This window comes from Schistocerca americana, chromosome 1, assembly GCF_021461395.2.
Source record: "Schistocerca americana isolate TAMUIC-IGC-003095 chromosome 1, iqSchAmer2.1, whole genome shotgun sequence".
Taxonomy (NCBI): Eukaryota; Metazoa; Arthropoda; class Insecta; order Orthoptera; family Acrididae; genus Schistocerca; species Schistocerca americana.
Genome location: NC_060119.1, coordinates 504,214,300 through 504,240,826, shown reverse-complemented (window position 1 = coordinate 504,240,826; position 26,527 = coordinate 504,214,300). Strand labels below are relative to the sequence as shown.

General features: G+C 38.5%; 1 protein-coding gene across 1 annotated transcript in view; it reads right to left on the bottom strand.

Moving 5' to 3' along the window:
* Window positions 1–26,527, bottom strand: part of LOC124624305 (potassium voltage-gated channel subfamily H member 8) — a 496,049-nt gene that overhangs the window by 35,872 nt on the left and 433,650 nt on the right. Inside the window, exon 11 of the mRNA XM_047149098.1 lies at window positions 24,815–24,975. Within this exon, the coding sequence (XP_047005054.1) occupies window positions 24,815–24,975 (161 nt within the window). The remainder of the gene's footprint in view (window positions 1–24,814; window positions 24,976–26,527) is intronic.

The following is a 26,527-nucleotide window of genomic DNA, read 5'->3' as shown; positions in this document are numbered from 1 at the left end:
TGGGACTCAACTGCTGAGGTCATTAGTCCCCTAGAACTTAGAACTAGTTAAACCTAACTAACCTAAGGACATCACCAACACCCATGCCCGAGGCAGGATTCGAACCTGCGACCGTAGCGGTCTTGCGGTTCCAGACTGCAGCGCCTTTAACCGCACGGCCACTTCGGCCGGCCCAAATTTTGTCCATGGTAGCAAATCTTGCATCTTTTTGTTCAAAGTAGGACAAAAGTATCTCATGCATGTCAAGATTGCTGTTTCAATGAAAAAGACAACAGTCAGGCACACATCTTGCTGATGTTTTGTGAACTTGAAGCACAACATGCAGAAGGGTGCTGAGTCATGGACACTGTTTAAAGATTCTACAGTATCACTACGTGATTTTGCCTCATGATGGCTCCAATGAATATGGTGTTACATTAAGACATGATGAGAACATGACTGATTCAGATAAGGAGCAGCAACCACAGATTTCACACCATTTGTTAACTTTTCAACTCCACTTGTAGGCTTGCTGCTATTGAAAAACATGAATCACTACATTAGACCTTCATCTGTGATGAAGATGTTTCACATTACCAACATGCAGATGCCAGACCACAGAACACTGTTTGTCCTTCATGCAAATTGTTAGTGGAACAGCCATCTTTACATTGTCCCTGTGCTGATGTTAGTGCATCTGCAGAATTCTGCCAGAAAGCAAACAGTAGGCACACCTTTACAAATATGCATACCAACTTACAGACTACCAGCATCATTTTTCACTTTTTTCATATGTTTATGTTGTTTTTCTATTATTTTACTGCTCTTACACGGCAGCAGGGATTCAAAATATGCAAAACCAGTCAGCAACCCCACTCACAATTAAAACACAATTAACAGCAGACTACTGCCTTCATCTGACATGACTACAAAGAATGCCATAAGCAGAAAGAAATATGACCAGTCTCACTAAAAAGTATTAATTTCCCTTGGAAAAGATTCTGCCTTGATATCTTCATACCAGGACCAGATTATTTCATGTCATCAATCACAGTTAATTATTTTGGATTTATGTGCAATTCCAGAAAGCAGAAACATAATTATCTTTTAGCAGAATATGCCGTGGTCAGAAATTTTAAAATATTATGTGTATTATGGCTATGAGAAGACCAATTTGTTTCTTTGTGCTGATAACTGTATGGCACAAAATAAGAACAACATCATTACATAAAAAACAACAATTTTTCCTGCCAGTCGGCCATACAAACTTTTGTTGACTGGGCCTTTGGCCTTACAAAATGAAAAAAACCATATGACATGTAGTTCTTGGGCTGATATTGCCAGAATGATTGAAAGCAATACCTCTGTATCACAGCTTAATGAATCTATCCCAGTAGGAAATGAAAGTGGCAGTCTATTAGCATATGTATATGACTGGCAAGACATGTTTAATTCCTGTAGCTGGAAGATAACATCTCTGATCACAGTCTTCAACCATTTTTTATGAAGGATATAACAGGAACAACAATGTGTCAACATAAACTGAATTGGGTAACTGTGTGCGTGTAAGGATACTTGAAGATAATAATCAGAAATTGAATCTGAGGCATGACTGAAGAAAGTCAAACAATGTTTGTTTGGGGATACTGAAGAGTACAGTACTGCATGGAAGAGACATATGATCGCTTATGCGCAGTGCCATACATCTCCTGAGGTGTAATGTATGTTTTATGGATTATGATGATTAATACCACATTAATATGATGTTTTTGTAAGTATAATAGAGTTGTATAGTAATAATTAGTAATGCAACTTTGAAAATACATGAAGAATTCCTTCTTAAGGCAACAGACATCTAGTTTTCACAACACTGAAGATGATTTTAAGTACTGTTACATTAGACAACAAAAGAAAAATGTGATTTTTCCAACTTACATGCCTTCGGATTTTGTTGTTGGAAGTTCATATACCAAGTTCAGTGAAATGAAAATGGTAAGCCAGAACATGTGCCACTGTAGGGCAAAATGAAGGTGTTGAGACTACTGACTAAGAATTGCTTTGGCAGGAGTATCACATCTCCAGGCACAGGTAGTGATGTGTAGCAGCAGAATAAATGACATTCATAGTGAGTACGTAACTACATAAGATCTTGCTGGCATTGTGGTGGAACTTTGCAGCATCAGACAAGATGTTCGTAAACAACTGAATATCACTCACATAAATGCATGTAAAGACAAAGTGACTAAAACATCAGTGAAGAATGGAATGCCCAGGTCAATCCAACACTAATTAAAAGGATGAAAATCCAACATAAATGCAGAGGATGAAAATATTATTACAGCAACAGTCTCATCAGACAGATAAGTGGTACCAGTATTCATTTGATGACCTGTCTCAGAATCTCAGTAACACGAATAAAAGTGAAAACACAATAATCCATGAATGTGTGAGGCTATATTCATTATGCCCCACTCTTACATAAATAATGTGCATGTAGTCATCTTTTGTTACATTAATGCTTTAAATTATGACTATTTATATTTCTGTCACAAGCGCTTTATTGACTACCATCAGCAAGGGTAATATCAACCCACTTTTCCATATTCCTTGACTTGTTAAGGTCTGATTAGTTGACAAGTTGCTGGTAAATGTCACAGGCAGGAACAAGAAGAAGACTGCTAGCAAGTGAGCTTTCAGTCAAAAGGCCTTCTTATAGTTAGATAGTCCACGCGCGTGCGCCCACACACACACACACACACACACACACACACACACACTCACACACACATATTCATGCAAACCCAACTCTCATATGCATGACCACTATCTCAAGGTAGTGGTCAGATATGTGTGTGTGTGTGTGTGTGTGTGTGTGTCTCTGTGTGTGTGTGTGTGTGTGTGTGTGTGTGTGTGCGTGTGTGTGTGTGTGCATGCTATCTACTTTAGAAGAAGGGCTTTTGGCCAAAAGCAACACTTGTTAGCAGTCTTTTTGTTGTGTCTCTCTGTGACCCAGCGTCTCTCCTATGTGGTCAATAGCAATCTATTCCTTTCACAATACTGTCATTATTTTATCCTGAATTTTCCATTGTTTAGTGTTATCATACGTTAGGAACTGATAATGTGTGAAATATTTTTTTCAAAAAATTTAGGCAATGCTTCTTTTACTTGGGGTGACTTTGTCCTATATGTTCAAATTTGTTCACAGTAAGCCAAAAATTCACTGAGGCCATATTGAACCAATCAAATAGGATCTTATACTTAATATATTGTTACTCAAGTTTCCATGAATCATTTAATTTCAAAAAATGAGTTAAATAACTAAAATTTAAAGAAATTAAATAAACAAGGGAAATACTAATTAGTTGATTTGTATGAGGTCACGCATTTCAAAAGCACAACACAATTTAAATGTTAAAAAAACGATTGGACAAATCTATCCAGTTCACAAAAAGAAAAAAGATTGCTTTAGGAGACTTTTTTGGGTTTCTTTATACTGCACAACATTCTCCCAGTAATAAATAATTGAATCTGGTCTTTGAGGCACCTTCAACACTTTTAGTCTTTTGTCCATGGATTCAACAACAAAGCCAGTGATATTAAACTTAGAAATTTGTTCCTGGATACTTTTCCCAATTAAAAAGGAGCATCACAAAATTATCAGTAGCACAGTCTTCAGAGTTTACTTTCACACTAGAGCTCAAGCTCCCAAAACATTTCACTTTCTTCATCTGATTCTTCCAGTGCCACATTATCAGGATCACCAACTTCTGAGCAGACTTGCAAATTAACTCTCTTATGTCTTTTCTTCTTGGGTTTGAACAATGAAGAAAACATGGGTGCCTCACCTGCAAGCAGTTCAAGCTCTTTAACCAAGATGATTTTTCCAGCTGGTACATCCTAACTTTCTCCTCATTTTAGCATCAGTTGAGGATATTAAATGGACACTTATTTTTTCCCCAGCTTTTCTAAGAAAGCTTCACCTACCATATCAACACCATTCTGGTTCTCTGGCAAGCTTTCAAGAAGCTTTTGCTGTGTAGCTGGACAATACCACACTTTTCAAGCTTAGAGATAAGGTTTTGGTCCCTTTTAAGCCCTTCATCATTTCAGTTAGTGGCATGACAAACACTTGTCAACCTGATGGGAAATAATTGTTGTTTACAAGAATAAGAAATTTTGAAAATAAGCACTGCTAGGTAACAAAATGAAAACAACTTAAGCCTAGGGTTATTCAGGCCAAAGTTACTTCGAAACAAGGGATGATGTTGTCCCAGTGTAAAATATAGTCTTTATTTCATACCAGAATGTTCTCATTTTACAATTAAATCTAAACATATGAAGCAATAACAAAAACACCTTACTAAGATTAAAATTACTGCTATAACAGAGGAACAAACATCACTGTTCCCCCTCAACTAACAGACCTGTCACATAACAAGTGCTGTTGCAACAGCAGATCCATGAACTATGGAGACAGTGCACCAGCAACATTGCTAGTTCAGCTATCTACCATTTAAGTCAGGAAACAAAGTATTCATTGACATAGGTATAAGCTGCATGGCACAACTCTTTTTCTCCATCTGGATCAGTGTTACCCACAAAGTGTCAACATTACTTCCAATTTACTCAGCTCATCAGAGACTGATGCATCAATGCCTTCTGCATATTTTTAGTATTTTTGTATGTGCACTCTTCATGGCTGCTGCTGGTCACAAAGTATCTATTTCAGATACAAGTATGCGACATCTGTGACACTCTGTTACAACAAGTTGTCTTAATAAAGGAGCATACAATTAAAATTAATGTTAGCTGTGATGAAGAAAAGACATTTTAAAAAGCATCTTATAATTTAAATGCAGTATCATTGAGTCTGCATCCTGATTCCTTTATACAGCACTTTCTTTTTGACAACAGGCTGCATTAATAAAAAGTGTTCATAAACTGGAGCCCAAAATATCTTGAAAATGAGCAACTACATAACTGAAGAGAACTGAGTTTACAACTTACTGTGTGCTATAATGGGTAGGGGATTGCCTTTCATCACAGAGTGACAGTAGATGAAATATGTTGTAAGCACAACGAATCCTCCAGCCTGTATGTAAAATATATCCCATTCTTATTCGAATGACCAGCATATATGTCTGTTGCAATAATTTAGTGAATGCACGCTGATTGAAATTTTTTATTTCAAATAGAAAAATAGATATAAAAGTAAAAAGATTGAAAAAATTCTGTCACATAAATTATCCCAATTAGAGAGTCACAAGGTGCTCAGTCATTTAATGTCACTCTTTAGCAGCTAAGACAGCAATAAATAAAAATAAATAAATATAAAAAAACATGAATCTATCCTTTCATGGGATATACACTCCTGGAAATGGAAAAAAGAACACATTGACACCTGTGTGTCAGACCCACCATACTTGCTCCGGACACTGCGAGAGGGCTGTACAAGCAATGATCACATGCACGGCACAGCGGACACACCAGGAACCGCGGTGTTGGCCGTCGAATGGCGCTAGCTGCGCAGCATTTGTGCACCGCCACCGTCAGTGTCAGCCAGTTTGCCGTGGCATACGGAGCTCCATCGCAGTCTTTAACACTGGTAGCATGCCGCGACAGCGTGGACGAGAACCGTATCTGCAGTTGACGGACTTTGAGCGAGGGCGTATAGTGGGCATGCGGGAGGGGGGGTGGACGTACCGCCGAATTGCTCAACATGTGGGGCATGAGGTCTCCACAGTACATCGATGTTGTCGCCAGTGGTCGGCGGAAGGTGCACGTGCCCGTCGACCTGGGACCGGGCCGCAGCGACGCACAGATGCACGCCAAGACCGCAGGATCCTACGCAGTGCCGTAGGGGACCGCACCGCCACTTCCCAGCAAATTAGGGACACTGTTGCTCCTGGGGTATCGGCGAGGACCATTCGCAACCGTCTCCATGAAGCTGGGCTACGGTCCCGCACACCGTTAGGCCGTCTTCCGCTCACGCCCCAACATCGTGCAGCCCGCCTCCAGTGGTGTCGCGACAGGCGTGAATGGAGGGACGAATGGAGACGTGTCGTCTTCAGCGATGAGAGTCGCTTCTGCCTTGGTGCCAATGATGGTCGTATGCGTGTTTGGCGCCGTGCAGGTGAGCGCCACAATCAGGACTGCATACGACCGAGGCACACAGGGCCAACACCCGGCATCATGGTGTGGGGAGCGATCTCCTACACTGGCCGTACACCACTGGTGATCGTCGAGGGGACACTGAATAGTGCACGGTACATCCAAACCGTCATGGAACCCATCGTTCTACCATTCCTAGACCGGCAAGGGAACTTGCTGTTCCAACAGGACAATGCACGTCCGCATGTATCCCGTGCCACCCAACGTGCTCTAGAAGGTGTAAGTCAACTACCCTGGCCAGCAAGATCTCCAGATCTGTCCCCCATTGAGCATGTTTGGGACTGGATGAAGCGTCGTCTCACGCGGTCTGCACGTCCAGCACGAACGCTGGTCCAACTGAGGCGCCAGGTGGAAATGGCATGGCAAGCCGTTCCACAGGACTACATCCAGCATCTCTACCATCGTCTCCATGGGAGAATAGCAGCCTGCATTGCTGCGAAAGGTGGATATACACTGTACTAGTGCCGACATTGTGGATGCTCTGTTGCCTGTGTCTATGTGCCTGTGGTTCTGTCAGTGTGATCATGTGATGTATCTGACCCCAGGAATGTGTCAATAAAGTTTCCCCTTCCTGGGACAATGAATTCACGGTGTTCTTATTTCAATTTCCAGGAGTGTAAAATCATAATGTCTTCAGATATTTAAACTGGTAATTATGAAGCTGAATACAACCTCTTCTATCATACTACCTCCAATATTTCATTTTCGTATAGGATTTCCAAGCAGGTATAAGAAAACGTTAGACTGTTTGGTCTAAAATTTAGAAAATTTTCTTTTCCCTTATACATCAGTGTGTTTTTTTAATGGAATATTTGTAAAAGCTACCTATGCCTTACAGTGAGCATCTCATTCATTTATTGGTCACTCACAAGCTGTTTTCCATTTTCACTTTATATTGGTCTATTGTGCAACTGGCAACAAGTATTTCGATCTTCAAAAACAAATACATATTATATCTGCAAAATAGTGCATTCCTAAACATCTGCAGCATTTTTGAAGTCATATTGGTGATTTCACTCAGTACAAGTTATCTATAATGACAGTGTAAATTCCTGGGTGGAACAATATGTAAAATAAAGAAAAGACAACCACTCAGCTATGACTGACTGACAAGTGGCACAATGAAACAATCAACAGATTATATACAGAGCTGTTGCTCTGTCTTTAGCAAAAATACCTACACAACCACACAGACAACCAAACACACATTTGAGACCACAGTGAACCTTGGCTACAAGACTGAAGGTCTGGGTGTCAGTTGGTGTGGATGTTAATGTGTGTACTATTGTTAGAGGAAGGACAAGAGCTTGAAATGAAGTGTAAATATTGTATTTTGTCACCTCCTTCTCATGTTATCAACAGCAACTCAGACTGGCTTCTGTAAAGACTTTTCTACTGAGAAAACAATACACAATCTCAGAAACTCACTTATGGTAGAACTAAACAAGGGAATTTACCCTGTTGGCACTTACTGTAATTTTGCCAAGGCCTTTGATTGTGTAGATATAAAATTTTACTAACCAACATTGGAATTGTGTTTAAGTCACTCCCATTGCATGGATGGGGTCGTATCTTAAGAACAGAGAATAGAGGATCACATTCACAAAGGATATAATAAGAATCAGTGTAAATTTGGAGTGAGTGAATGTGGTGTACTGCAAGTTTCAGTGATTGACTCACTCCTGTCTCTGGTCTACATAAATGATTTAAGTGGGACACTGGAGGACTTTTCAAAAGTTTAGAGGTTTTTTATACCACCAGTGTACTGATACAGTGCCCAAATACATCCACATCAGACATCACGAGGAATAGGCTTAAAATTGGTTCCCACCAAACAGCTTAATACTTTATATTAAACAATGGAAACTCCAGGTAAGGATAACAACAATGTAGAAAAAGACAGATTTCTACTTACTGTAAAGAAGACACATCAAGTTGCAGACAGGCACAATTAAAAGACACTTACATACAGCTTTCGGCCACAGACACACACAGGAAAGCACACCTCATGCCCAGATGAGCGAAAAACTCCAATGGGGTTGAATGCTATCTGGCAGAGTGTGCAGAGGGTAGAATGTCAACAGATGCAGTGTCAGGAGATTGTGGGGCAACGAGGTGGGGAAAAAAAGGAGCAAAAAAGGAGAGGAGTGGGGAAGGACGGGCAGATGCATTGGCAGAGGGCTGCAAATAAACAGTGTAGGAGACAAGAATGAGGATAGGAGAGTGTGCAAACTATTGGATGGAGGGTGTGCAGACAGTATGTTACCATAGGTCAAGGCTGGGATTATTAAGGGAGCAGAGAATGTGTTGTAAGGATAACTCCCATCTGTGAAGTTCAGAAAGGCTGGCAGTGGAGGGAATGATGCAGATGGCTTGGGTAGTGAAGCAGCCACTGAGATCAGGTTTGATGTGCTCAGTCGCATGTTGTGCCCCAGTGAGATTTGCTTTGTTCTTGGCTACAAACATGCAGCTGAACACAACACACTTGATTTCAATGGTTGATTCACTACCCGAGCCATCTAGATCCTTCCCTCTACCACCAGCTTTTCTGAACTGCACAGATGGGAGTTATCCTTGCAACACATCCTCTGCTCCTGTAATAATCCCAACATCAACCTATGGTAACTTACTGTCCGCACACCCTCCACCCAACAGTTTCTGCTCACCTCTATCCCTATTCTCATCTCCCACCCCATTTATTTGCAACCCTCTGCCAATGCATCTGCACATCTTTCTTCATTCCTCTCCTGTTTTGCCACTTTTTCCCCACCTCCCTACCCCAAAACCTCCTGACACTGAGCCTGTTGACATTTTAATCCCTGCACACTCCATCAGACTATTTGTCTCTCTCTCCTTAGCCATACACCATCTCTTCCCCTTCCCTGCCACCTCCAGATTGCAACTTGCATCCCATGTGATTTTGCATTCCAGCCCGAGATGTGTGTGCTTGGTTGTTTGTGTGAATGGTGTGTACCTCTCTCTTACTGAAGAAGGCTGTGGCCAAAAGCTAAAAGTAAATGTCTTTTAATTGTGCTTGTCTGCAACCTGATGTGCCTACTTGATGGTAAGTCGCAATCTGTCTTTTCCTACATTGTTGATAGTACTTTATACTACAAAGATTAATACTGTGAAATTCTAACCAAGTGAAAATGACTTACAGGTACTAGCAGAGATCAATGGCATACACTGGAGAATCCGTATGTGAATTTCTTAAGCATCCAAGTGGATAATGGAGTAAGATGATATCAGAGCATGGATAAATTAACCAACAAACACAGTTCTTCCTGTTCTGCACAAAAAAATTTCTCTCGCTGTATTCACCTGCAGGTAGGATTGCTTGCACACTTTTCAAATTTTCACTTAGTATTGTCCTAAAGGATAATCTACTGGGGCATTGTAGCTAAGGAAGATAAGGTAAAGCAAAGATGGTATTTTTTCTACAGGAGGGTGCAGTAAGAATGTTGTGATGAATTGATAACTACCGTATTTACTCGAATCTAAACCACACTTTTTTCCGGTTTTTGTAATCCAAAAAACCGCCTGCAGCTTAGAATCCGAGTGCAAAGTAAGAGGAAGTTCTGAAAAGTTTGGGTAGATGGCGCCACAACTAACTTCTGCTGTCGAATATATGTAGCTCTACACAGGCATGCTTTGCAGGCAAAAAGCCAAATACTAGCCCTAAAACCTCTGCGTCAGTACATAAATTAAAAAAGTAGAAGACGAGCATTTTTCTCCGCCCCGAGTTTCAACCACTGCATTTCCTATATTATCCAACGAAGTAAATAGAAATTCCGTATTGTTCAGCTTCGAATGTAGCAGCCTTTCAAATATTCCTAGCAACACAAATTAATTTCTTTATACAAAAATACCAACAATGCACAAGGCTTTAGGATTGTTGCACGAGTTGACACACTGGTGCTCATTAAGACTTCACGTAACGGCACCTATTGCTTCGTGGAATTTTGTGAAGTGCTTGTTGGTGTTAGTGAACCATAATGAAGCCTTTATTATAGTCCAAATTCAAGAGGGGAGTTACTTCTTTTGCAGAACAAAGTTCTAATCGTGCTGCAGGTCTGTGAACAGGATTCATGAGAGCAACGCCAGGCGATGACAACTGCAGAGAGACAAATTATTTGAACGTTCAAGTCGCAGGAAAGCATTTAGTGTGCCTAAGTGTGGCTGGTATCATGCAGTAGAAGTGATTTTAAATGAATTTGTTAGGGAACAGCATCAGAAGTTCCTGCCTGTGAATGCCGAAATTTTAAAAATTAAGGCACATGAAATTGCTAGCAAGCAAAAAATCGAAAATTTTAAGGCTAGTCCAAGCTGGATTGATCTGTTTATGAAGCGCTGGGGTTTTTCACTTCGGAGGCGAACTTCAGTTGCACAGAATCTGCCGAAAAATTATGAAGAAAAACTAGTGGAATTTCTGTGCTTCATAATTAGGCAGCGCACAGAAAAGCAATACCTTCTTGGTCGGACAGGAAATGCTGACCAAAATCCCGTATATTTTGACACGCTGTCAAACGCTTGATGCCAAAGGAAAGACAGACATAAGTGTTCTTACATCAGAGAGTGAAAAACAGCGGATGTCCGCCATGCTTGCTTGCACAGCAGATGGACATAAATTACCCTTATTCATAGTTTTCAAGCGAAAGACTTTACCGAAATTGGAAGTGTTTCCAAAAACTGCAATTGTACGAGCAAACGAAATTGGATGGTTTTTGGAGGACATGGTGCTGGAATGGATTAGGCGTGTGTGGAATCGTCATCTGGGCGCCGTACTTGGTTTACGCAGTCTGTTGGTATTAGATGCGTACGAAGGCCATACAACACCTGCAGTAAAACGAAAATTAGAGGAAAGCAAAACGGACGCCGCAGTAATTTCAGGTGAGATGTCAGTTCTGCAACCACTTGACATCTTTTGAATAAACCATTAAAGGACAAGCTCAAACGCATGTACATAGACTGGCCTTCGAAAAGCGACAGACAACTGACACCAACAGGACGTGTAAAATGCGCAAGTGTGCCAATGGATGTATGATGCATGGAAGTATGTTCCAAATCAGACTGTGCAACAAGCATTTAAAAAATGTTCGATATCCAATGCAGTTTATTGTACAGAGAACGATGCTCTGCATGAAGAAATGAGCAACAAAGAATCGAGTGACAGTGATTCAGAATCATGACTGATATTTTAAACATTTCGTATGAGATGTATTACAAATATAATAAAATTTTGTTTTAAATTTCAGCGTTTAATTTCTAAGTTATTTTCATTCTTATTTTATAAGTGTTGCTACTCTGCAATGAACTGGATAGAAAAGCGTGGATAGCTGCATCAAACCAGTCTACGGACTGAAGACAACAAAAACACACTCTGCATTTGAAGTTATCACTAAAAATTTACTACGAAAAATCTGTCTGGCAAGCAGTAAAGGAAACAAAAGAAAAATTCGGAGTAGGTATTAAAATTCATGGAGAAGAAGTAAAAACTTTGAGGTTCGCCGATGACATTGTAATTCTGTCAGAGACAGCAAAGGACTTGGAAGAGCAGTTGAACGTAATGGACAGTGTCTTGAAAGGAGGATATAAGATGAACATCAACAAAAGCAAAACAAGGATAGGAGGATATAAGATGAACATCAACAAAAGCAAAACGAGGGTAATGGAATGTAGTCAAATTAAATCGGGTGATGCTGAGGGGATTAGATTAGGAAATGAGACACTTAAAGTAGTAAAGGAGATTTGCTATTTATGGAGTAAAATAACTGATGATGGTCGAAGTAGAGAGGATATAAAATGTAGACTGGCAATGGCAAGGAAATCGTTTCTGAAGAAGAGAAATTTGTTAACATCGAGTATAGATTTAAGTGTCAGGAAGTCGTTTCTGAAAGTATTTGTATGGAGTGTAGCCATGTATGGAAGTGAAACATGGACGATAACCAGTTTGGACAAGAAGAGAATAGAAGCTTTCGAAATGTGGTGCTACAGAAGAATGCTGAAGATAAGGTGGGTAGATCACGTAACTAACGAGGAGGTATTGAATAGGATAGGGGAGAAGAGAAGTTTGTGGCACAACTTGACTAGAAGAAGGGATCGGTTGGTAGGACATGTTTTGAGGCATCAAGGGATCACAAATTTAGCATTGGAGGGCAGCGTGGAGGGTAAAAATCGTAGAGGGAGACCAAGAGATCAATACACTAAGCAGATTCAGAAGGATGTAGGTTGCAGTAGGTACTGGGAGATGAAGAAGCTTGCACAGGATAGAGTAGCATGGAGAGCTGCATCAAACCAGTCTCAGGACTGAAGACCACAACAACAACAACAACAACAACAAGACTGTTTGGGATGTATGTCAATATGGCCAACTCTATGTTCTGAATTTTTTCCCAACTGTGACAAGAGATGGTTGCTAATAGGAACTTTTATGAAGCGTGAATCATATGCCATGTATTCTTTTGTGTTTGCTGCTATCTCATTTAAATCCTGTCTGCCTGATAAATTACGAAACTAGAGTGAGACAAGAGCAAGCAAAAATAAACATATCATGTCATGTTTTTATTCTTATTATTCTTATGCAGAATAGTGATACAGCCAGAAATGAAGCACGGCAACTGACTATATTTTTAAATCTAAGATGACTCTAATTTCTATACAGAATGTAATGTACTAAAGAGGCGTCTGCAAAGATTTTCGAACGGAGCAAAATTTTCGCTAAACTCTCGTTCCGAAACATCTTCTCTCATGTGCAGTCTATTTGGTTCTTGTTGATCATTATCAGAGAAAGCAGCAGTGTAAGTAACAACAAATAGCAGTCTCTTGCCATTGTTTCACTAATGAGACAATTCCTCTCTTTTTTTTTATTGTTAAGCCGTGGTAGCACACACAAAATCAAGGCATGCCGCGAGCGGCGACAGGTTGTATACACTCATTATCAGAATGCGACAAACAATGCATGACACAGTGCAATAGTGCATTTTCAGCTTAGAGTGACGTAAACACCTATAGCAAAGAGAACGGCACTTATCAGTTCAAAGGAAAATAAGCAATCGATTCAAACCAGACAAAGCATATGAAAAAGGAAGGGTACATGTGTAAATACGGACGGAGCGCCTAACGTATAGCAATGGCTACCTGGTAAGGCTTAATTGCTAAGCTTACGACTCGAACCAAACTGCTGTAGCTGCATCTTCATCCATTCGACCTAAATGGTGTCTCATGTTACAATGGACCAACTTTGTTTCGATTCGGAGGTGCGATCTAAAACTTTTCTCTCCCCTTGAATTTCGAGTCTCAAATTTCAGGTGCAGCTTAGATTCGGGATTTTTTTTTTCCCTTCATTTCGAATTTCATTTTTCAGGTGCGGCTTAGATTCGAGTGCGGCTTAGATTCAAGTAAATACGGTAGGCATTCTTGCTTTCTCTAAATCATCAAATTTGGTCATCTTTCCAGTAGCATCAGCAATGACAGAGTCAATGCTGTGTACCAGTCCGAAGACTTCACTAAATCATTCAGTCAGTAGTAATGACAGGTGGTGTGTACGCAGGGCAAGGATGTAATCAATGCAAACTTATGACTTACTGGGAATTCCTTATTCATGGGGAACAATTGCAAGACCCAATCCCTAGCACGAAGGAGGTTCAGTGTGTTACCCCTCCCTTTTAGCCCTAGGAAGACATGCTGATTCCTTCAGTGTAGTGCAAATCCAGCTCAGAACATCTAAGGACATCACAAACCTGTTATTACTGAAACTTGTGCAGGTGGACGACACCTGTCCCTTTAAGAAGAAAAGTAATTGCTGATAGCTCGAAGGAAGTCATATGACTAGTTAGCAGGTTAGTCTCATTCATTATTGGAATTAACCAGACGATTCTACAGAAGTCTGCAGTAAGAATATTGTGATAAATCGATAATCAGTCTATGGTTCAGAATGGAGTTTGAATTCGGGTAGAAAATTCTATAACAGGTTACTGATAGAGTCATCCAGAAAGTTGAAAATAATCAGATATTAAAAAACAAAGTAGTCACCAATTCTATAATTATCAGAAAAGTTGTAATCAGGGCTTAAATTCCACATCACTCTAATGTTTATATTAAATAGGTTTTGGAGTTTCCAGTATGTAAACAGCTGATAGTGTTCTGCATAAAGTTACTCAAATTCTTCATTTGACCTAATGACTAAAAACAGCAGTTGAATATTAGAGGAGGAGGAGCAGTAGCTTTTTCAAAAGTGAATGAATTTTTCTTGCAACAGACATAAATATATACAGAGTAATTTAAAAGTAATTTCCTTACTTATCAGTATGCTTATATTAGAATTACTAAGAATTTTTCACTAGTATACATTACATAAGTAATTCACTTTAGCTGCTTCTGCCTATTAATGTATAACTTGACTCATTCCATATTCCTGAAGAGACATCTTCATGATGGGATTTGCAGAATGAGTGAGTGAATCAGTTACAGAATTTGAGCTTGAATACTGGTAACATGAAAAACAGAAACTGATGGAGGAAGACATATGAGAATTATTTTGTAGTGTTGAGAAAAAGAACTTCGTTGGCAATATTTTTGCCTGTTCATGTTGGAAGCAGAGTTTCGTAATATTCTGATTTGTGGCTACACTGCTAGGACAGTTTCAAATTGTCAAAACAATTATATGGTGGCCCTTTGAATGGAACAGAATATGAAAAATTTATATTTATGATGTGGAACAAACTATAATTTCAAGCAAAGGTAAGTTTGTATAGAAAGGTTGTTGGGCCTGTAGTTAAAATGTTTTAACCAATCAGTGAAATATTTTAATTACTCTGGATGCTGTATCTTGCCACCATTTTAATAGGATTCCCATCAACTGAAATACTATGATAGCGAAACACAACAACACTACAGACCACTGACTGTACTCCCTCAAAACAAAAGTTAGAAGTTCCTTATTGAGATGCGTCTGTATTATTTTGATCTTGAAGAAATTTGTGAATTCTAAAAAATGCTCAACAAATTTAATAATTGCTTATGGTTTTCTCTCTAGCATAAATATGTCTTTCAGCCTTTTCCATTTTCCATAAATGAAATGTCATCAATGACATTTGCCCACTATATTACAAGAAAGTCATACGTATCTCAAAAAGGAAGAGAAAGATATAAAAACTACTGCAATACAATGGAACTGGCTTGCAACACTGAACTCAAAAAAATTCATAGTAATAAAAGAACATAACTTCTAGATTGAAGAGCTGAATAAACTGGTACACCTGCCTAATATTGTGTAGGGCCCATGTGAGCATGCAGAAGAGGCACAACATGACACACCATGGACTCAACTAATGTCTGAAGTAGTACTGGAGGGAATTTACACCATGAATCTTGCAGGGCTGTCCATAAATCCGTAAGAGTATGAGAGGGTGAAGATGTCTTCTGAACAGCACATTGCAAGGCAGCCCATATATGTTCAATAATGTTCATGTCTGGGGAGCTGAATAAACTGGTACACATGCCCAATATTGTCTAGCGCCCCTGCGAGCATGCAAAAGAGGCACAACATGACACACCATGGACTCGACTAATTCTGATATAGTACCGGAGGGAATTTACACCATGAATCTTGCTGGGCTGTCAGCAAATCCATAAGAGTATGAGAGGGTGAAGATGTCTTCTTAACAGCATGTTGCAAGGTAGCCCATATATGTTCAATAATGTTCATGTCTGGGGATTTCTGTGGCCAGTGGAAGTATTTAAGCCCAGGAGAGTGGGGAGCCAATCTGTAGCAATTCTGGATGTGTGGGGTGTCACATTGTCTTGCTGGAACTGTCGAAGTCTTTCAGAATGCACAATGGACATGAATGGATGCAGGTGATGAGGCAGGATGCTTACGTATGTGTCACCTCTGAGAGTTGTATCTAGACATATCAGGGGTCCCACATCACTCCAACTGTACACACCCCACACCATTAAAGAGCCTCCAGCATCCTGAACAGCTCCCAACTGACATGCAAGGTCCATGGATTCATGAGATTGTCTTCATACCCGTACACCTCCATCTGCTCAATAAATTGGAAACAAGACTCGAATGACCAGAAAACATCTCTCCAGTCATCAATAGGCCAATACCAGTGTTGACAGCCCCAGGTGAAGTGTAAAGCTTTGTCTTATGCAGTCATCAAAGGTGCATGAGTGGGCCTTCAGCTCTGAAATCCCATATTTAATGATTTTTCATTGAATGGTTTGCACGCTCACACTTGTTGATGGTCCGGCATTGAAATCTGGAGCAACTTGCCGAAGGGTTGCATTCTGTAGTGGTGAATGATTCTCTGCAGCCCTTGTTGGTCCTGTTTTTGCAGGATATTTTTCTGGGTGCACCAATGTCAGAGATCTGATATTTTATTGGATTCCTAATATTGAACGTACACTAGTGAAATCGTCATACAGGAAAATCCCCACTTCATCACGACCTTGGAGGTGCCGTGTCCCATCGCTCATGTGCCAACTATAACATCACATTCAAACTCACTAAGTCTTGATAACATGCCATTTTAGCAGCAGTAACTGATCTATCAACTGTACCAGACACTTGTTGTGTTTTATAGGCATTGCCAACTGCAGCATCATATTCTGCCTGTTTACATATCTCAGTATTTGAATACATAAGCTTATACACATGCTTTAGGCACTTCAGTGTATAGTATTACTAGGATTATCAACTACAGTCACACTGTTTTGGACACAGTTGGAACCCTGTTACACAACACTTGTAAGTGACCTATTTGTGGGATAAATGATAATGACTTTTTATGTTTCAACCAAGAAAAAAGAACTAAGAAGACATTGAATATATAAATAAATGTAATACATTACTCAACTTTTGAACAACTCAGTGATTTCATCTGTATGTCATAAAAAGCTTACATTGAATTTCAGATATACAGAACATTATTTTTCATTTTAGTGAGGCTTTTGTATCAGCTCATGCAAGTGCAAAATGTGATTGAATTCTAAATGAATATATTAGCTTGAATTTCTCACTTTACTTTACATGCACTTCCACAGGGTATCAAAAAACAATGTGCTATTCTGCAACTGAAGACTGTTTACTTGTAGGCCTGCCAATAACCACAGATTGTTCACATTTTTGCTGTATTATTGGGAACCAATAAGTGTAAATAACTACTAATGTATGTAACTACATGTTCTAAATTACATCTAACTTACAGAAGTGTGGTGTAAGATAGAGTTTTAAAAATGATTCATACTTTATTACAGATATAATAGTGACTTAGAAGGAACCTTACTTCTGTGCAGATTCTTGATGGTTACTATAATAGCAAATAAGTGCAGTGTGCGATTGTTTTACAGTGCAGCTGCACTGTAGTAAGAAATGCCATGCAAGAATAAATCACATCCAGGTTGCAAAGCATACAAGTATGTTTTGTATTATCTATGTCTACAGCTATCAGTATCACAATTAGGAGGATATGTGATAATGAAACATTGGATAGCAATTCATATAAACAATGGGAACTAATCTCATGGATAGATGTAAAAACCTTCAAATGAAGAAACTTTTGAAATGAACACTTTAGCTTCCAAAAGTCTTAAAGTGTGTAAAAAGAAAGATAAATGGCATTCCAACACTTCAAAGAATGTACAAGTATTTTGAAAAGTAAACAAATTTTCTCTAAAAGATAAGAAACACGAGAAAAGAAATTTAGTGAAAAAGAAGATCTAGGCAAAAGTTATGACATAGTGCCATGTTTGTACATCTGCTGCTGAAAACAAAGGTGGTAATCCAGAATGAGATTTTCACTCTGCAGTGGAGTGTGCACTGATATGAAACTTTCTAGCAGATTAAAACTATGTGCTGGACCGAGTCTCGAACTCGGGTAAATGCTCTTCTAACTGAGCTACTCAAGCACAACTCATGACCCATCCTCACAGCTTCAATTCTGCTAGTACGTTGTCTCCTACCTTCCAAACTTCACAGAAGCTCTTCTGCGAATCTTGCAGAACTAGCCCTTCTGGAAGAAAGGATATTGTGGGGACATGGCTTAACCACACCCTGGGGGATGTTTCTAGAACAGGATTTTCACTCTGCAGCTTGAGTTTCAGTCCAGCACACAGTTTTAATCTGCCAAGAAGTTTCAAAGGTGGTAATGTCACAACTACCCCATAAGTTAGTGGGAGCCAAAGCAGAATATTATTTTGGTTCAGATGCTGCTAAATATAAATACAATGGCTGAACAATAGCATGCCTGCCTATTAGTCATTATACCACTAATATCATTAAAGGAAAATATTACACATATTACACGTATCATTTGTTCTTCCTAATTCAGTTCTCTTTTAGTAGAAATAAATATACAGAGACATTTAATGAAACTATGAGATTCAAAGAAGTGTATGTTTGTTATGTACTGTAAAAAATCTCAAGTTTATTGGCTGTTGATAGCTACAAATAATGTGCAGTAGATCAGCACAATCTGTGCAAGTTAAGAGGGTTGTTATATTAATAATCATCAAGTGCAAATCATAATATGTCAAGCAGCAAAAGTTTTCCTTCATTTCCTCAATGCAGTTCAAGAAATAAATGAAAAGAAAAAAAAGGATAATAAGATCTAGTATATATTTATTAAATCATACATGAGCAGAGTAATCAATGTGATCTGAGTTACTGTCCTCATTGCCAACTGCATCCTTCTCTGGTTACAACATTTGAGTCGCAGAATACAGTTACAACATTTGAGTCACAGGATGCACTAGGTTGACTGTAGTGCCAGGACAAGTCTCAGTAATTGATGCATTTTGGAGATTAACAGTTTGTGGTAGAATGGGAAAGTACTCTCTGCCATGTAATTCATAGTCATTTGCAGAGTACAGATGTAGATGTAAAAATGATCAACAGAATGCCATAGAACTGTGGCTCACCACATTAACACAGGTCGCCACACTCACCCCTTTGCATCATTTAAAAGAGCAAAATAGGCAATCAGAAACTCCTGTTCCATTGTGGTTTGTGGAGACAGGCTGATGGATATCACATACCAAGTTATTACATAATATCAATGTTGCATTCAACAACATGTCCTTAGTGCAGACCAGAAGTTTGGAGATCCAAAGTCAACACGAACATTCAGTTAATGAACTTTAAGTTGCACTCTGACTACTGAAAAAAATTAAAGTCCTGGTGTCACTTGTCTTGTATTAGCTTTGGTTCTCAGTGCAAACTATATCTATATATACAACTTCACCCTGCAAAACTCTGAAAAGGCATGGCATAGGGCACTTCTCACTGTTTCTTTCCTTTACATTCATGTGTGGTGCACATGTAGAATTTACTACTTAAAGTTCAATGATACGGATAGCCATACTGTAGGTGCAACCATGACAGAGGGATATCTGTTGAGAGGCCAGACAAACATGTGGTTCCTGAAGAAGGGCAGCAGCCTCTTCAGTAGTTGCAGGGTAACAACCTAAATGACTGATGATCTGGCCATGTAACATCAACCAAAACAGCTTTGCTGTGCTGGTACTGTGAATGGATGAAAGCATGGGGAAACTACAGCCATAATTTTTCCAAAGGGCATGCAGCTTAACCATATGGATAATTGATGACGGCGTCCAGAGGTAAAAAATCCCCCATTCAGATCTCCAGGTGGGAACCACTCAGGGGGATGTCGTTATCAGGAGAAACAAAACTGATGTTTTACGGATCGGAGCATGGAATGTCAGATCCCTTAATCGGCCAGATATGTTAGAAAATTTAAAAAGGGAAATAGATTGGTTAAAGTTAGATATAGTTTGGAGAGAGGAGGAACAAGACGTCTGGTCAGGTAAATACAGGGTTATAAATACAAAATCAAATAAGTGTAATGCAGGAATAGGCTCAATAATTTATTAAAAATAGGCACACAGAAAAGCTCCTACAAACAGCATAGTGAATGTAGCATGGCATCCAAGACAGACTCGAAGCCTAAACTTACAGTAGTAGTGCAAGTATACATGCAAACTAGCTCTGCAGGTGATGAAGAGATTGAAGAAATGTGTGATGTAATAAAAGAAATTATTCAGATGGTTAAGAGAGATGAAAATTAATAGTCATTGGGAACTGGAATTTGGTAGTAGGAATAGGAGGAGAAGAAGCAGTAGGCGAATATGGACTGTTGGTAAGGAATGAAAGAGGAAGCTGCCTGGTAGAATTTTGCACAGAACATAACTTAATTGTAGCTAACACTTGGTATAAGAATCATGAAAGAGGGTTGTATACATGGAATAGGCTTGGAAATACTAGAAGGTTTCAGATGGATTATATAATGGTAAGACAGAGATTTATGAACTAAGTTTTAAATTGTGAGACCTTTCCAGGAGCAGTTGAGGACTCTGACCACAATTTATTGGTTACGAAGTGTAGATTAAAACTGAAGAAACTGCAAAAATTTAGTAATTTAAGGAGATGGGACCTGGATAGACTGAAGAACCAGAGGTTGTAGAGAGTTTCAGAGAGGGCATTAGGGAATGATTGACAAGAACAAGGGAAACAAAAACACTAGCAGAAGAATGGGTAGCTTTGAGAGATGAAACAGTGAAGGCAGCAGAGGATCAAGTAGGTAAAAAGATGAGGGTTAGGAGAAATCCTTGGGTACTAGAAGAGGTATTGAATTTAATTGATGAAAGGAAAAAATATAAAAATACACTAAATGAAGCAAGTGAAAAGGAATACAAAAGTTTTAAAAATGAGTTTGACAGGAAGTGCAAAATGGCTAATCAGGGATGGCTAGAGGAAAAATGTGAGGGTGTAGAAGATGTATCAGCAGGGGTAAGATAGATACTACCTACAGGTTCATTAAAGAGACTTTGGAGAAAAGAGAAGCACCTGTATGAGTATAAAGAGCTCAGATTGAAAGCCAGTCCTAAGCAAAGGAGGGAAAGCACAGAGGTGGAAGGAGTATATAGTGGGTCTGTACAAGGGTGATGTACTTGAGGGCAATATTATGGAAATGGAAGAGGACATAGATGAAAATGAAACCAGAGACATGATACTGTGTGAAGAATATGATAGAGCACCGGAAGACCTAAATCCAAATAAGGCCCCAGAAGCAAACAACATTCCATTAGAACTCCTGATAGCCTTCGGAGAGCCAGCCATGACAGAACTCTTCCATCTGATGAGCAAGATGTATAAGGCAGGCAAAATACTCTGAGATTTCAAGAAAAATAGAATAATTGCAGGTGTGAAAGTTACCGAATTCTCGGTTTAATAAGTCACAGTTGCAAAATACTAACACAAATTCTTTACAGATGAATGACAACACTGATAGAAGCCGATCTCCCAGAGGATGTTATTCAATCTGTGTATTGAGCAAGCAATAAAGGAAACAAAAGAAAAATGTGGAGCAGAAATTAAAATCCATGGAGAAGACATAAAAACTTTGAGGTTTACTGATGACATTGTAATTCTGTCAGAGACAGCAAAGGACTTGAAGAGCAGCTGAACAAAATGGAAAGTGTCTTGAAAGGAGGATATGAGATGAACATCAACAAAACGAAATGAAGATAATGAAATGTAGTCAAATTAAATCAGGTGATGATGAGGGAATTAAATTAGGAAATGACACATTTAAAGTAGTAGATGAGTTTTGATATTTGCGGAGCAAAATAACTGATAATGGTCAAAATGGAGAGGCTATAAAATATAGACTGGCAATGGCAAGGAAACCATTTCTAAAGAAGAGAAATTTGTTAACATCGAATACAGATTTAAGAGTAGGGGAGTCTTTTCTGAAAGTATTTCTATGGAGTGTAGCCATGTATGGAAGTGAAACATGGATGATAAATAGGTCAGACAAGAAGAGAGTAGAACTTTCAAAATGTGGCATTACAAAAGAATGCTGAAGATTTGATGGGTAGAACACATTAATAATGAGGAGGAGAAGAGGAATTTGTGGCACAGCTTGATGAGAAGAATGCATCAGTTGGCGGGACATGTTCTGAGGCATTAAGGTATGACCAATTTAGTATTGGAGGGAAGCATGGAGGGTGAAAATCAGTCAAGGGAGACCAAGAGATGAATACACTAAACAGATTCAGAAGGATGTAGGTTGCAGTAGTTATTCAGAGATGAAGAGGCTTGCACAGGATAGAGTAGCATGGAGAGCTGCGTCAAACAGTCTCTGGACTGGAAACCATAATAACAAGCACACATGTGCAGTAGTTATTTTAATCTTTTTTTGTATGTATGAAGCTGTATTTCTAGATTCCTTCAAGATTCCTCCCTTCATACTAGTTCTTGAAACTTTAAAAGTTGGCTTTAGTGAGATAGTTGGTGTTTGTCTATAAAATGTCTGCAAGTTCAGGGTTTTCACCATTTCTGTGATGCTTGCCTCTGAGTCAAAAAATCTGTAATTATTAATGGTACCCATTTTCTCTATGCGTTCAATATCCCCTTTCAGTCCAATTTTGGTAGGTGGTAGGGGTCTCACACATTTTAACAATATTTGTGAATGGGTTACACAAGTATTTGTAGCCAATTTCCTTTGCAGAATGATTGCATTTTTTTCAGGATGCTACCAATGAACCAACATCTACCACCTGCTTTACTTAGCATCCTCTTGGAAGTTCAGTAATCCAAAACATGGACACTGTATGGTACATAACTCTCTTCAGTGGTGAGCAGTTCTGCTTAATGAGAATTGATTTTTGTATGTCATTACCTTTGGTTCCATGGCCAAGTATCAGTTGGACTTCAAATGGAAAGCTCAGGGTATTCACTAATCAGTCTGTTCTTTTATCACTTACAGCATGATTTGTTAATATGAGAAATGCCTAGTTGCACTATGTTTGCAGTTCACATTACATTATAGATCTGGGTATAACTGGATGGGTAAGTTGATTCCAAGATCAGAGCAAGACAAATGCAGTCATCTCCAATAGGATCATGTTTAGAAAGCAACTGTCAGATGGAGGAAAGCTTTTATCACTTTCTCCAATATTGTCTTGAGACAAGTTGCACATGGAAAAATTGATTAGGACTTTGTGTTCCTTATCCTTCAGAATGCTGTACTAACAACACTGCAACAACATGCCCATGCTAAAATTTCAGTGAAATGTTATGGTTTTTCACCTTAGTTCGCTCAGTTGCTCAGATTTATACATAACACAGCACATAACCTCTTTTTCTGTGAAACAAATGTTAGTCACAATGTACAAATAATGAGTCTTCCTATCATACAAAATGCTTTGTTTCAAAACATTCTGAATTTATGTTTTGAGTTTTGTTGTTTTAAGGACACATTTTCATTTACCAAGTTTGTCTCTACAGCCAAACAGTCAGCATGTCTAATGAATCATAGAAGATACATGCCACCCACACTCCCATGTCCAATTGCCAGTACAGCAGAGGGTTCTTATTGGGTCTATTTAGTCTCACAATGACAACAAAGAAAGTTTGAAGAACTAGTAGTAGCCCTTATTAAAGGCTGACACCAATCAGGAGAGTGGCAAGCTGACTTTATTTCCCTCCAAAATGTCTGTCCAGTGACACTTGAAGGAGGGAATGAAACAGCAATCAGTCAGGAGGCCAACATTATGTGATGATAATGGTAAGAAATATAATTTAGTTTTATTTACACCCATCAAAGCCAGGCTCAGTTTATGCACTCAACAATGAACAGTTGCTGCAACATACTGTTGACTGGTACTGTTGAGAAATGTGATAACTTCTCTTTGAGGAGAACTGCAGCATCATTACAGCTACATTGTTGTAGCATCTCTATTTCATTTGCAAGAGAATGTGGAAAGGCAACCAGTCTAATGTAGCTAACTCATGGGTGGTGTGTAATAGACATATGTAACAACATAAAAAGTCAAAAGCGGATAGATAAAAAAAATTGTCAAAAATTGATTGTTTTCATTGTAACATAAAAAGTCACTTGTTTCTGGGTGAGCTACAGCCCTTTCTCCATTTGAAATACATAAGCTGACATACACATGTGTGTTTGTGGGATGGGGGGGAGGGGTGGTGGCATGGAGGGAGGGGCGGTGGCATGGGGGGGGGGGCGGGTAATTCCTCTAAGTTCTTTGGGTTCAGCTGGGATGTAACTTCTATATCATAATTCTTCTATCCTCCACAACACCTCATCCCACTATGCATTATTCCTTCCTTTCCTACATAGAAAACTACTTTTTCATGGTGCTTTGTGCCTCTGCTTGTGAAATTAGTTTTCAGAAATAGAAATAGTTGCATTTTCTTAGGTGACTGAAGCTTTGTTTACCCATTTAAGTCAGAGTCTGTACTTTAAATTTTAAAGTGTGCATATAAATTCCTGAAATCAATTCTTATCTATGCTATTGCATGCTGCAAATTAGTAACTGTTCTAACATGCACTAGCAACATACGACATGTATTTCCTCTATAAAAAAACATTAAAACTTCATATTCATAAAAGACTGATGAAATGATGTGAACAGACATAATGTGCTTTATCTAATACTAATCACTATATCTAAGCTAAACAACACACATTTTCTATATATTTATAATTTACCTCTGATTAAACTTTGCATGCCGTGGACTGCTGCATAAATGAAGAAGTAATTCATTATGATAGTGATTACACAATATTATTTTATTTTTCAGATGAGTACAAGGTATTACTGTGAATATTCTTACCTTGGATTGAATTTTGTATGTCTTGGACTGCTGCTTGAATGAAGAGGTGATCTATTGGGAGGAGATAATGGTGAAGTTTCTCCTTCTTCAGGTATATTTTCATCATCCTCGCTTATAGATGGAAGAGTCATTGATGGAACTCCATTTATTTCTGATTCTTGCTGTATAAACGAAAAAGTAGTTCTATATTTGAAGTTAGGGAAGAAAAAAAAGGGCAGTTTATTGACTTCTTATAAATCTGTATGGACGACATTCATGAAGTTCATATCATTGAGTATCTGAATGCATCCAGATGTCATTAAAGTAATCATATTTTTCATTCTTCATTTATATAGTTCTCTCTTTAATCATGCAGTGCCCTATAGTAGTAATGTATAAGAAAATAAAATGAAGGACAATTTATGTTTAATGAACCATGAACAATTAGGTCCTTAGAGATAGAGCATACACTCAGATTAGGATGGATAGGGAATGAAATCGCTCATGTCTTTTGCAAATGAACCATCATGGCTTCGGCCTTATGTGGTTTTGAAAAACCATTTAACATCTAAATCTATATGAGCAGACAGGGATTTGCAATGCTGTGGTCCTGAACGTGTCATTTGCCTTACCACTGTGTCCCATCACTAAGTAGAAAGAGAAAATTTATGAGTAAGTAATTGATCACAGTTGAAACTGCAAGATATTGTGAAAAAATTGTTTGAGGCTCAAAAATAGAATATGCAGGTACTCTAAAACACAAAATGATCTTTGAGGGGTGAGCACGTGATGAACGTCATGCATTCTCCATATATATGCTTATCCATGCAACTGCTGGAGAGTTTGTCACTGATGCTGGATCAGCATTAAAAATGTTGCATGTATATGAACAAAGTCCTGACTGGATGGATCAATCATTTTTTGACAGCTATTTAAAAAGAACGGATGAAGCATTCATTGGACAACATTAAATCTGTGCAAGAACATGAAGTGCAACAAGATAGAATAGTTTCATCTGCTATAATACCATTCCTAACATAAATAGTCCTTCTTTTCTTTTCTGCTCTCTTTTCCATATGCAGTACATATTCCAGCATATTTGAAACCTTCCAGTTTCTTCCCAATTTCTATTTTATTTTTCTGAACAACATTATTCAATGTGTAGTTTACAGGCTCCTGATAATAACATACACATAGTGTGTGTAAAAACATTTTTTTAAAGAAAAGTTCAGAATTTCTGATTCATGAAAACCATTTGCACTTGCAAATTTGACCTCACTAATGATGGTTTGTTTTAGGAGTGACATACCTTATTTGAAGAACATCTTCTTTTTCTGAAAACTATGTATTTACAAAGCATTACTTATTCAGTATCACTGAATTTGAGAATGTTGAAATTGTAAAATGAAATCTTTTAGCAAATTCAGTGATACTGCCTTGTAGCATGAATTTTGTGTTTCCAAAAATTTATACTTCTACTAAAATAATGTATTAATTAATGAACTATTTCAATTAGAAAATATGAGTTTCTAAAAAAATCTTGGTGACCTTTGCTGGATCCCACTCCAAAATGCCACTAGCTACATAAAACAGAACCTGCCATTTTTAAGGACATTTAACCAACTATTCGTCACAATGACTTCAGTGCCTCTTTATAGGATATATGTATTATCTATCATTTTTATATTACTACTGAAAAGTAATAACTTTGTAAAGTACAGTAATTTTGTAAAA